Raw genomic sequence first — 13,862 nt, 5'->3', positions numbered from 1 at the left:
CTGAAAAAATAAAAAAGTAACATTGAATATCCTTAGGGAAATCATAATACCTTTTAGAAAAATATGATATAGATAATAGAATTAAAATTATTTCGCTTTAATAGTTTTTTTTTCCTGTTCAAATCTATTGGTAGGGCTACTATATTATTTCCTATAGGTAGTAGTGTGTGGCTTGTGTTTGAGTACCTTTTCAGTGACCTAGTGTCATGGATGTGTAGCCAGCTCAGGAAGAACACAGAGAGGACCCAGACTCTGAGACGAAGGAAGGAGAAGGGATTGAAGAGTGCTCTGGAACAGAGGTGAAGGAGGACCCAGAATCAAGAGCAGAAAGAGAACCGGAAGCCTCCCAGAAGCCGGTCAGAAGACACAGAAACATGCACTGCAAGGTCTCCTTGTTGGATGACACAGTCTACGAATGTGTTGTGGAGGTGAGTCGTTTTAATCCCAGAGGTCAGAGCACTCACAGTTGCCTCGTGTGGGGCTGCTACAGACAAGGCCCATCCGAGGACATTCTGTGGGTAGAAATGTCCCAGTGGCTTCCTGGAAGGGAAATGTCAGGAATACTGGGAGTCTTATTCTTTTCTCCCTGAATCTGCCAAGACCTTGGGGCTTAAAGTCATTTTGTTTTTTTAAAGATAATGTGTGTGTGTGCTTGTAAATCCAGATTTTCCAAAATAGTCTAAATTTCCAGCTCTCCTGCAATTATATGTAAAGCACCTGGCATGCAGCTGTGAGCTCATCCCCAGAAGGACACAAAGCTGGCTGCATTAGTGTCTGTAATCCCTGTCCTCTTGAAAGGGGGTGAATACAGAGACTTCCGCTCCTCTAAGTTGGTGAGGAGAATGCCAGGTATAGGAAGTGCTGATTCCTTCTTTCAGATAAGTTACAAGGCAAGGGACTGACACCTGAGGTTGTTCTCTGGCCCACACGCATGCTGCGGAACACACACACACACACACACACACACACACACACACTCTAACATTTCTGTTTCCCAGATCTAAGCCTCTGTCATTCATTGTATCTGATGTCTTTAGTCCCATGAGATAGAATATAGAAGTAAAAATTATATAATGCCATTTCTTTTTTTTTCTAGTTGGAGAATGAATACACACACACATCATAACTTAAAATTTCTCATTTTTCTGGAAGAATCAGTAATTGAATCAGGATTGAATAAGTGTCAGTTATGTAGTTTCTTTGTTCCGTCAGGACAAATGGAAACTTCTGTAAACTGTTGCTTTAGCTAGAATGGTAGTTGCCGGTTATGCTATGTTTGCTGTGTGTGTAGTTATTGCAAGTACTAATAGCTTTTATGATAAAATGTGTGAGTGATGTGCCTGAACTTCATTATTACTGGGTCAAAGTTTGTACATATGGAAATGTATCCAAACACAAGCATTTAAAAATATTATATACGGAATACAAATTATGTTTAATTTTGTAATTGTGGTGCTGTTCTTGAGACAGGGACTCACGTAGCTTAGGCTGATCTTCAAGTTGTTGTATAGCTTAGGATGATTTTGAAGTCCTTACTTGTGTCTCCTGCCTCTGTCACCAAGTTTAGGGATTACAGGTATGTGCTGCTATGCCTGACTCATATGTTATTTCTATGGTAAAAATATAAAGATTTGTTTTAAGATGAGTAAAAATAGCCAGAAGTTTTCAATAAATGAGCTTTAGTAATAAAATAAATTGACTTCTTTAAGTTGGATTTTAGATTTCTTTTAGAGCTCCTGGATTTGGGAATTATGAAAAAAGGGGTTAGGAGAATGTACCTAATTTTTCAAATCACTGACCATCAGTTAGGGTGAAATCCAAAAAAAAAAAAAAAGTGAAGAAAATGATGCTATATAAATGAGTTAATACTGAATAAACAAATTATGAAAATTGCTAATAGTCATTTATTTAAATTGATTCATTAAAAAAAGAGGCCATGTCAAGTGTATGTAATAAAAAGATCTGTATAGTTAGAATTTAGCTAAGTTATAGCACACACAAGACTCTAGGCTCAGTCCCCAGAACAGAAAAAAAAAAAAAAAAAAAATATATATATATATATATATATATATATATATATAATTTTTGAATTATTTTTGTATAAGTTTCTCAGAAGACATTAACAGAGCTGGAAAGATGGCTCAGTGGTTAAGAGCATTGACTATTCTTCCAGAGGTCCTGAGTTCAATTCCCAGCAACAACATCGTGGCTCTCAACCAGGCAGGACATTGTATATATAATAAATAAATCAAGACATTAACATACTTCTGGTTTGTTTTTCAGTAAACTGGTAAAATACTTATTTTACAGCTGAACAAGCTATTGTTAATTGAAATGACACAGTTGTTTAGCTGGTAAATAGAGGAGCCAGCTTGTTGTTTTAACTTTAATTCACAGCCTGTAAATTAGGGCATTCATTCTTCCTTATAGGCAAGAGTCTAAGTACCCAACTTTAGAAGTGGTTGGGATTTGTAAAGAAAATGATTTGTAACACTATTGGATAGCTCCTGTAACCACCAGTATCTATAGACTGTCATTTCCTACTTCTCAGAAAGAGGTTGTAGGGAGTTCAGGCATAGGTCATTCTCATTGATACTTATTTTGACAATGATTTCCACAGCCACAATTATCTCCATTGACAGGTTGAACCAGTAATTTAGTTGATGAATGATGTTGTAGTGAATACTATTTGAGTGTTTCTACCCCCATTAGATCATTTAGCCTACTAATAAAAGACACAAAACCTTTATATTTATAATAAGCCTTAGAAGCCTGGAGCTGGGCAGATATCAACCCTCGGCTGTTATGTCTCCTTCCTTGTCAATATCCTCAAGATATCACTTGCCGTGTTTTACCTGGGTGACCCTACAGCAGCTGACCGGCCCTTATGGCCTTGTGCTCAAGATCCACCTACACCATGACGACTGATCCCTCCCTCCCTTCCCTCTTTCCTCCTCCTCCCTCTTCCATCCTTCTTCCTCCCTCACCCTCCCTCTCCCTCCCTCCCTCCCTCCCTCCCTCTCTCTGCCTCAGATCCCAAGCCTGGGAACTAAAGCCCCGCCTCCCTCTCTGCTGCCCAACTACAGGCTGTATACATCTTAATTAACCAGTCACAGATACCTTGGGGTCAGGGGCAAGATTTATACAATAAAAGCAGATATATGTGAGGATCTCCTTGTCTTGAGGCAATTAGACCTTGGGATACAGAATTTATCATTATTATACATAACAACAGACCAAACCTCAACAGATCGTTGTAACTGGTTGTGTGCCCCATAGCATAATTCAGGAAACGCTGCAGAAAATATTATGGGGGGATAATGACTGTGAAAACACATGAGTGTGCGTAGTTGGATGTGGCAGTGCACGTCTGTAGTGCACTGAAGAGTCTCACACTGGAGGATCACATAGTGAAATCCTGTGTCGAGGATATGAGGTTTTGGATGGAGATGGAGGAAGAGGGGAGATGGGATGGTACTTAGCGTTGTTGCTATTTCCAAAGTGCTGTGATAAGTCGAATTTATAAGCTGATATATCAAAGAAGAGGAGTTTTACAAATCATGTTTGGTTTAGACTGTGCAGTCATCTGAGAATGTATTTGTTACAAAAGATAAAAAAGGAAATTGGAAAAATCACACTTACTTGAAAATTTTGGTGATGAATACAAGAGTAAAGAACCTTAACTAGTGTATATGTGTCTCTTCACAGAAACACGCTAAGGGACAAGACTTGCTTAAGCGAGTATGTGAGCACCTCAACCTGTTAGAAGAAGACTACTTTGGTTTAGCCGTGTGGGACAGCGCAACCTCTAAGGTAAGGAGACTGCAGTATAAGCTGCTGCAGATTCCCCTTCTCATGTTGGTGGAGTGTTTAGACCTGCCTCTCCAGGACATCCGTGCATGCAGTCTCTCTTAGTCTCAGATTTTCCTTCTAGAATTTACTGAGAGAGAGAGCGCGAGAGCTCCCATTATTACTAAAGTGCTTTTCCTCGTCAGCTCGATTGTCCCATATCAAGGTTATACAGCTGATGAGTGGTGGAAAGGTTAAGACCCCAGAGCCTCATCCCTTATACTCTATTAGACCTCAGTGTGTTCTCAGTTACAGCCTCTGACCACAGCCACATTTCCACGACCGTCATTCCTTTATTTTAAACCCGTCAGCAGCTCCCACTTGCCCAGAGCTTAATGCGGCCCAGGTTCCTCGTGTCCTGGCCCTTCTGTACTTTGAGTTGTGCCCTGTCTTCCATGATTACCTCTGTGCTCAGGTTGTCCCTACCTACGCACAACAGCTATTTTGTACTTCTGTACCTATCTAATTACTCTAATCTCTTCTTTGTCTGACTGACTTCTGCATTTCAAGACTCAGATTCCCCAGATAACGGGAGAAATGTTTCTAAAGTTTCCTTCAGATCTGTGTTCTGAGAGGCTCTGGGCTTCAGCGAGGCATCTCCACAGTCAGAGTCAGGGCGAGCAAATTGTTACTTGCCACTCATCTCTCGTTAGTGACTGCTCCTTAAGTGTTATCTTAGTCTTTTTACGTGCTTTAAATTGTATGTGCATCGGTGTTTTGCCTGCATGTACATATTTGTGAGGGTGTCAGATCTCCTGAAACTGGAGTTATAGACAGTTGTGAGCTACCATGTGCTGGGAATTGAACCTGGGTCCTCTGGAAGAGCAGCCACTGTTCTTAACTGCTGAGCCATTTCTCTAGCCCCGGTCTTTTCTTCATAACCACAGTGTCATCCACATGGAATCATTACTCAAACATTTGTTGGCTGAATACAGTGCCAAAAGTTGAATATTTTAAATTGGGCCAAAGAAGTACATGTAGTGATTTTATTATTACTAAAAGATCTTGTTTCTGCTTTTGGTCTGTTTTTAACCTTGGCCTTTGATCTTGTTAAAAATTATAAATTGTATTAATTCATTTTGTGTGTGGGGTTGGGATTAGGGCTTGCACATGTATGGAGGTCTGAGGACAATTTTGGGAGTTGCTGGTCTCCTTCTACCACAGAGCTTGGGGATTAGACTCAGGCTCAGTTGGCAGGGGGTACTTTTATCTGCTTAGCCGTATCCTCCTAAGCAGTAATAGTTTTGTAAGATAGCTTAGACTTTGAAGGTCCCATGTGATTGACACAAATGACTGTTTCTGTAAGATAGCTTAGACTTTGAAGTTCCCATGTGGTTGACACAAATCTGGATTTGCCTTTTCAGTGTCAGCTTTTCAGGGATTTTAGCCCCAGAGTTGTAGAATAGCTTTTGGGGTCTCTGGAATGAAGAACTGGAAAGTCTCTTAAAACAGTGGAGAAGGTGGAGCACCTTGCTGTGGGTGCCATTAGGAAGCATTCTGGGGTGCATATAAGCCAAGGGTTTTCAAGATTCCACCAGGTTTAGCATGTGTGTTTAAATTCCCCCGCCTTTGACCAAATGAGAGGCAAAGGAAAAGCACTCGGGTTCTTCCTCTATAACAGGCTCCAACAAGTGTGTGGTTAATTTTTATGTGAGTATGTAGGTGCAGTATATTAGTGTGTATATGTATGTGTGTGAGTATGTATATATGAGAGTGTGTGTATGTGAGTATGTATGTGTGTGAGAGTGTGTATGTGAGAGAGAGAGTGTGTGTGTGTGAGAGAGGGAGAGAGTGTGTACTTTTAAAGCCTGGGAACCTTGCACATGTAAGCAGTATGTATTCTACCAATGGGTTTCATTCAAAATGTGTACATATCTTGTAGTTTTAAACAGTTTAATATAGTTTGAAATCTAGAGTTGTAAATATGCTGAGCATGGTGGTATATACCTTAATTCCAGCCCTTGGGAGACAGAGGATAGATTTCTGTGAGTTCAAGGCTAACCTGGTCTACATACTGAGTTCTAGACCATCCAGCACTGTATAATGAGACCCTATCTGAAAACAAAACAAAGTGTTCTAAATAATACTAGAAAGTTGGTAGTTCTTGTCTTTAAACATCTATTCTAGAGGCCTGTGAAGGGTTGTTAACAGTGAAACTTTTTAAAAGTGCCATTATGTTGCAGGGGATTTTGTAGGTTGAAGAGGCCTGCTCTAGTGATGTATAGACTCTTAAGTGGCCGGGGTGGGGAGGGGGAAGAACACAGAAGGGAGGGACTAGGGGAGAGGGCAAGATATATTCATTCAGTAAACATTAACTGGGTAATGAACCATGTACCAGTGACTGTGCTGACATAGAAAATGTGAACAAGACCAGAGGTTAGAGGAGAGACTGAGATTGGGAAGTTGTCAGTTATTTCCAGTTCTAGGTCTTTACTGATCTTGCCCATGTCCTATAAATAGCACATGCTTATTTCACGATTGCTGTAAGATGGACACTGTGACAAAATTCACATTTTAGAGATGAGGGAACTTAGGCACAGGGGTTCGAGTTCCTCAGCTAGAACATACTGGAGTATGGATTCAAATCAACCTCTCTTCCTTTTTGCTGCGGAGAACTACTGTGCTTTGTAAAATGGATGCAGAGGTTTTCAGGGGAAATACAGGCTCATCTGGAGGCATTTATTCCCAAGGCGGCCAGTGAGAGGCCTCCATGCTGAATTGTTTGTGTGTCTGGAGCTCTGTGTGAATGCCTTTTCTTCTTTTTTACAGACATGGCTGGATTCTGCCAAAGAAATAAAAAAGCAGGTTCGAGGTAAGTAGACACAGCCCTTTTATAATTCTCTTGCTAGTTGGGCCAGAGGATCTCCAGCCATCACTGGTAATCTTGGCTGTTGCAGACTGCTTTGAAATAGAGATAAAGCTTTTCTCTGGAAGGAAGGGCCGATTCCATAGTAGGAAAATATAGTAGAGATTGACACTGTTGAGTTGTGGGTCAGATTTTGACTTAAAATAAAAACCAACTAGGCAAACTTGAAACAGTGGGAATGGAGGAGGGTAACAGAAGGTTGGGAAATAAAAAGGAAGAGAAAAGGATTGTGGGAGTCAGCCCTCAGATTGGTGCTGGAGAGATGGCTCAGCAGTTAAGAGCACTGACTGCCCTTCCAAAGGTCCTGAGTTCAAATCCCAGCAACTACAGTGTATTCATATAATAAATAAATAAATCTTTAAAAAAAAAAAAAAGAATGGTACAGACAAGATTTTACTAGCCACTGGTAGGAGCTGCTGATAGCCAGGTCTTGTTCCTTTAGTGTTCTAGACTGTTCTTTTTGCTGTTTGTGTTTCTCTTCTTTTTCTTTCTGGTGTTAGGGATTGGACTTGGCCTTACACACGAGCTACAACAGCATTCCTGTGTTTTAGCTTTCTCCGTGCTTTTCTCCGTGTGGTAGCTTCTCCTGTTTGTAATTCTATTTAACTGTGGTCTGGGAACCTCTGAGTTGTGTGCTTTTCTGGGTGGAAATAAAACCTTATGTGGCCCTGCACCGCCGTGTGTAGGCCATGAGTCACCCTTTGTCCAGTGAACCCACACTGTATACAGTGCATGCACATCCACCGCTTAGTAGCTGTGAGGTTATCAGATAGACGGGCACAGGCTCCTGTGAAGTAAACAAGAGTCGTCATGTTGGCTATTTGGTTAGGCCGAAGAGAAGCTACCAAGTATGTTCTTTAGGTGAAAAGGTAAGTTCTCAACTCTGAGAGGTGTGTGTGTGTGTGTGTGTGTGTGTGTGTGTGTGTGTGTGTATGAGGGAAATATGTATAGGGTTCATTATTATTCAAGATTTCAGCTTTCCACGGAGGCCCCAGAGCACATGCCCTGAGATGAGGGAGGGTTATTTGTCTGCAGTCCCCTTGCAAATACAAGGAAGGAGAAATGAAGGAGGACTGGTTTGCCACTGGCTTTCTGGCAATGGGGCTTCTCTTCTAGCTCAGCGCGTCTTGTTGTTGCATGCCCTGCTCAGTCTGGTGTTCTGGGGTGAAAATCTGTACACTGGCCTTTCACAGCCAGAGACCCAAGGTGCTCATTAAGATGGCTTGTCTTGATTAAGGACAGCTAGCTGTAACTTTAGTTTCATCTACTTTTGAAAAATCTTTCAGGAAATGCAGTGGTTGTCACTCACTCTGAGTAGCAGATTTTAATTCTGCCACCCAAGCAGAATTGTTCACTTGTTTCTTGAGACATTGCTGTCACTGTGGAATGTTTTACTTTAGACCTCATACTTGACTCTTCTAGAGTGTTTTGTTTTAGCATTCTTTAAAAAAATTTCTTTTAAAACAATTTTTTTATGTATGTGAGTACACTGTTGCTGTCTTCAGACATACCAGAAGAGGCACCAGATCCCATTACAGATGGTTGTGAGCCACCATGTGGTTGCTGCGATTTAAACTCAGGACCTCTGGAAGAGCAGACAGTGCCCTTAACTGCTGAGCCATCTCTCTAGTCCTGTTTTGGCATTCTTAAAATAGAAATAAAATGCAAGACTTTCTTTTGGACTGGAAACTTCCTACATTCTTCACTAATAAAAACTTAAATTTATTATTTTATAATTACTACTTTTATTATGTTGAGACAGGTTTCACAAGCAAGCTATAAGTCTATACAGCAAGACTATTAAAAATAATAATGATGAAACCTACCTTTGGGGAAGTGCATGTTCCTAATGAGAGCTTTTCTAGTGAGTTGTACATAATGTCAGGAAGTGATATTTCTGGGTTAAAAGATGTTTTCTTTTTTAACCTTTTCATCATATATTTCATGTGTACTCATAGGTAGTTTTATTTATTGTGAGTATGCATGTGTGTGTGTGTGTGTGCACTTGTGCATGTATGAAGAAGTCAGAGAGTAGCTTCATGGAGTCAGTTTCTCCTTCCACCTATACATGGGTTCCAGGGGTCAAGTTTAGATACCCAGGTTTGTACGAAGAGCACCTTCACCTGCTGAGCCATCTTTGTAGCACCCATGAAAAATGTCAGCATCATCAAATCTAATCAATTAAACTGGTATAGTCTGCAAGGTATTCCTAGGCAGATGTGAATCTTTCAAAATTTACACATATCTGAGACTCCACATCTTAAGTTTCAGCTACTTGAGGTCCTATATCAAAACAAACAAACTGAAAGCAATTATGCTGTGCATGGTTTTTAAAATTTAATTTTAAAAGTAAGTGCTATAGGCAGACAGCATGAAATTAAAACTTGCAGACAAAAATAGCACAAGGTGAGTCTTCCTACCCTGTCTTAGTCACGAAGCTTCTTTTTCTGGAAGCAACCATGGTAACTAATTTCTTGTCTTCCTTCTAGACAGGTCTCAGTGTATGTCAACACAACCCATGGTGTGTCTGTTTCAATAGGCAGCTCCTCTCTGTGTAACAAAGCATTGCCATACCTTTTGCCCACCCTCCCCCTCTCTCCTTTCTTCCTTCTTTCCTTCCTTTCTTTTTTCCATCTATCTATATTTCATTGATTATTTTTAAAAGATCACATATCATATATACCATATATAAGCAATCATGTCTGTGTGTTTTGAGTTAATCCTTAAGTTATTAATTTCCTATTATATTCATGTTTAATGTGTGAATATATCTCTGCACTTGCTAAGTGTCTATAGATATTTTATTATTTATTTATTTTGGGGGGTGTGTGTGTGTGTGTGTGTGTGTGTGTGTGTGTGTGTGTGTTAATGTGTGTTAGCATGTGTTAGCGTTTCTTTAGACCACAGAGGTTGAGCTCTTCAGCTTTCTCTTCTGTCACATCTCTTCTGTTGTTCTCTTGAGGAAATCCTTCCAGGTCTCTTTTTATACTTTTCATATAAATGTAATTTCTTGAGGTGTGTGTGTCTTATGGCCCTTTTGTTCCCGAATAACTGTAGGGCGTTTCTACATGGGCTCAAGCCTGTTTTCACTTTGAATAAAAGACTCAAAAGACCTGGCATTTTTTATGAACAAGCTTCAAACATGAAGATGCAGATTCTGGACTATTCTAACTTGGCTGTACTGCCTGTCACCAAGCCACATGCCCTGTTACTTGCCATCTGGCCTTACCCTGGATCACTCTGCTCCACGTGTGTTCCCATGGCTGTTTTATCATCTTGACCTCATGGCTAATTCTGGTCCATCACGTGGTGTCTACCTCTTATCTCCCTCTCTCTGTCTCTGTCTCTCCCTCTCTCCCTCTCTCCGTGTCTCTGTCTCTCTGTCTCTCTGTCTCTCTCTCTGTCTCTCTCTCTCTCTCTCTCTCTTTGTCTTTCTCTCTCCTCTCCCTCTCTTGGGACCAGAGAGACTGGGATCACAAGTCCTGCCCTATTATTCTCTTCTGCTCAGATAATTGGCCTTTCAGCTCTTTATTAACCAGTCCGAGGTGATGGAAAACATTTTTTACATAACATTGACACTGCCCATCTGGACGGCAGCCAGCCAGTGTCTGGGCACAGAAATCGGCATCCTAATACACAGTATACAAAACCATCCCTCAGCGTTTGTTTAGAGTCATCCCTGCTTACCATAAACAGTAGGTGCCTTTTATTTTGAAATTTTCTTAGAGTCAACCTTTGTATCTTCTGAGCTTATGTCTTATTTTCTCTTGCCAGCTTTCTTTTATTCTGGAAGAGGGCTCTCTTGCTGAGTCAGCCTAGCCATCTTTGTCCTGTGGCCAGTCAGGTAGCTCAGAGCTGCCTGTAATTTCAGCACCAGGAAATCCAGTAACCTCTTCTGGCTTCTGTAAGCAACTGCACACATGGTTCACGTGCTTGTGTACACACACACACACACACACACACACTCTCTCTCTCTCTCTTCTCTCTCTCTCTCTCTCTCTCTCTCTCTCTGTGTGTGTGTGTTTTAACATAATTTCAAACTTTTAGAAAATTCACAGGGGTAGTCTATATGTGAGAAATACTTATACCTTCTCTGTATGCAGAAAATTATATGTACCTTACTCAAATATGTTTAAAAAACCTTTAGTTCATGTACCCTCCCCCGCTCCACTTCATCTCTGAAGGTCTCCATGGTCTTGACCTTTGTGATAATTATTCCATTGAATTTTGGGGAATTTTTTTAATTACTTCTGCATTTTTATTATTAACATGTAGCTTTATTTTGACCTTTGGATGTCATATAAGTTATGTGACTTTTCTTACTCAACATAATTTTTTTAAAAAGATTTTTTTTTTATTTATATGAGTACACTGTGGCTGTTTTCAGACACACCAGAACATTATAGATGGTTGTGAGCCACCATGTGGTTGCTGGGAATTGAACTCAGGACCTCTGGAAGAGCAGTCAGTGTTCTTCACTGCTGAGCCATCTTTCCAGCCCATCAATATCATTTTTGTAGCTTACTCTGATCAGAAAGAAAACTTCACCAAACAATTACTACCACTTATGTGAGTGGCATCCTGGTGCTTTCTTTTATACCCGTTTCATATTTCCAAGTGCTGATATCTCCTCCATCAAAAAGGTTTGCAGTGGATTATGACCTACAGCTCAAAAAAAAAAAAAAAAAAAAAAAAAAAAAAATCCTGACTTAGGATGTGTGGAAACAGAATGTGAGTTGTTTCATTTCACCTTTGCAAGATTGGCACTGTGTTTCCTTTAAATGGCTGCAGCCACTTGAAACATTTTTACTTGTGCTCTCAGAAGAAAGCCATTTTAAAACTTACTCTTGTGTGTGTGGTGTGCATGTACATGTATGTGTGTTGGGGTGGTGCTAGCCAGCAGAGGATAGAGGAAAATGTCTGGCCTTGCTCTGTCACTTTCCATCTTATTCTAATAGATAGCCTCGTCACCGAAGCTGTACCGAGGCTAGGCACCAGCAGGCTCCAGTGATCTCTCTGCCTCAACCCCCATCCCCACCCCACAGTGCTGGGGTTATGCCGCATGCAAGCAAGTATGACAAGCTTTTTAGTTTAGGTTCTGGAGATTGGAGTTTAGGTCTTTATACTTGCCCAGCAATCCCTTGAGCCCCAGAAAGTCCTGTTAAAAAAATTAGCTGGGGGCTGGAGAGATAGCTCAGCAGTTAAGAATTAAGGCTGCTCTTCCAGAGGACCTGAGTTCAATTCCCAGCACCCACATGGCGGCTCACAGTTGTCTGTAACTCAAGTTCCAGCGGGTCTGACTATCTCATATAGACACACAGGCAAAATACCAGTGTACATAAAAAATTTTTTTAATTAATTTAAAAAATCTTTAACTAAGGGCACTGGAGAGAGATGGCTTAGCAGTTGAGGATACTTGCTGCTCTTCCAGAGGACCTAAGTTTGATTCCCAGCTCCCATATCCACTTGTAATTTCAGCTTCAGGGGATCCAATAACCTGTTTTGGCCTATATGAGCAGCTGCATATACAGTATCATGTGTACAAACACACACACACACACACACACACAGAGAGAGAGAGAGAGAGAGAGAGAGAGAGAGAGAGAGAGAAGAAAGAAATGTAGAGAGAAATGAGAGAAGTTATTAATAAAAAAATTTTAACATAATTTCAGACTTACAGGAATTTAAGAAACTAGCATAAAAATTCATAGGTAGCCTTTGCTCAGATTCCTCAAATAATATTATTTTGCTGAACTTATTTATTTTATCTTAAATTTTTTGTTTATTTTACATTCATTTAACTGTGTGTGCATATGTGCACACAAGCTTTTATTTCAGACAATGTTGACATATCACATAAAAATATTTTTAAAATTATAAAAGAGCACCCAGTGACCTCTGGTGGCTCACTTTTCTGTGAACACATAGACTTGCAGGATTGTTCGTTCATCTGCTTTGCCTATATGGTTCCAATCCACTGTAATCAAGACTGTGTGCTAAGGTTTAAAAAAAAAAAAAGAAGTCTAGCTTTTCTGATTGGTTTCTAAGCACAAAATATGAAAATGTTGAAAAATTTAAGAAAAAGAAAGAAAGAAAGCTAAGTATTTTCAATCAAAAATTTAAACAAAAACAAAATTCCTGTCTTTAATTTTATAGGTGTTCCTTGGAATTTCACATTTAATGTGAAGTTTTATCCACCTGACCCAGCACAGTTAACAGAAGATATAACAAGGTAAGTACTTGATCAGTAGCTATATAAATAACTGTAATTCTTGTTATAACCTCTGGTAATTTCCCTACTCTGAACAGAAGACAAATGTTAAATGGTTGGTCTAAAATACAAAGTTTCTGACCCCTTCAAAGCAGGCTTGCAAATGCTAAGTGAGCCTAGAAGGCTGGAACTTGATTGGCCAGCCCTGCTTACACATTACACAAAGTGGTTACACTACAGTTATACCATGTGGTGAGCAGGACTTCTCTTAAACCAGTCTCTGAGGGCAAGGCCAAACTTTCCTACTGTCTTCCTCTTAGAGTTAGAGAAAGCAAATTTTCATGATAATTATTATCTCCTTTTTAGTCCATCCTTATAAGCTGACCTGTCTTCTGGGCCCATTTAATTTATAGCACAAATCTTACATAAAAACAACCCATTGAATTTTAAAAGAAATTTAGCTTTGTTTGATTTTTAATAATGGCTCAGTGATTGAGAGCATGAGCTGCTCTTCCAGAGGATCCAGACTCAGTTCCCCAAACTCACATGACAGCTCACACCTGTCTGTACCTCCAGTCCCAGGGGATCCAACACCCTCCTTGACCTCCGTGGACAATGTATGCACAGGGTACAGAGGCATATGTGCAGGTAGAATGCCAATATACAAAATAAAAGTAGAGGGAAACAGTTTAAATGAGGGAGTGAAATAAACTCTTAAAATCTGATTATTAAGTTTATTAAAAGCCTGTAGCATCTTCTAAGGCTATTTTGCGGTATAGTTGTTCTCAGTTGAGATGCCAACTCTCTCCCTGATTGTTATGTTCATCTTCATGGTATGGGTATAGTTCTTAATAGTATGTGCTCACTAGTTTCTTTACCTCCTTCAGATATCTCCTGCTTTCTTCTTTTTCTAAATGCTTTCCAATTCCGTTCAAC

At 40.1% G+C, this 13,862-nt stretch overlaps 1 protein-coding gene across 14 annotated transcripts in view; it reads left to right on the top strand.

The window, feature by feature from the left end:
- The window catches only part of EPB41 (erythrocyte membrane protein band 4.1), a 145,036-nt gene that overhangs the window by 70,532 nt on the left and 60,642 nt on the right, over window positions 1-13,862 (top strand). For all 14 annotated transcript variants that reach the window (XM_080921123.1, XM_080921122.1, XM_080921119.1 and 11 more), the window contains exons 3-6: window positions 219-428; window positions 3,709-3,813; window positions 6,619-6,661; window positions 12,872-12,947. In XM_080921123.1, coding sequence (XP_080777249.1) covers window positions 375-428; window positions 3,709-3,813; window positions 6,619-6,661; window positions 12,872-12,947 — 278 coding nt within the window. In that variant the 5' untranslated portion in view covers window positions 219-374. The remainder of the gene's footprint in view (window positions 1-218; window positions 429-3,708; window positions 3,814-6,618; window positions 6,662-12,871; window positions 12,948-13,862) is intronic.

The sequence above is a fragment of the Micromys minutus genome, assembly GCF_963924665.1.
Source record: "Micromys minutus genome assembly, chromosome: 9".
Classification (NCBI taxonomy): Eukaryota; Metazoa; Chordata; class Mammalia; order Rodentia; family Muridae; genus Micromys; species Micromys minutus.
This window is presented reverse-complemented; position numbering and strand designations above follow the sequence as displayed.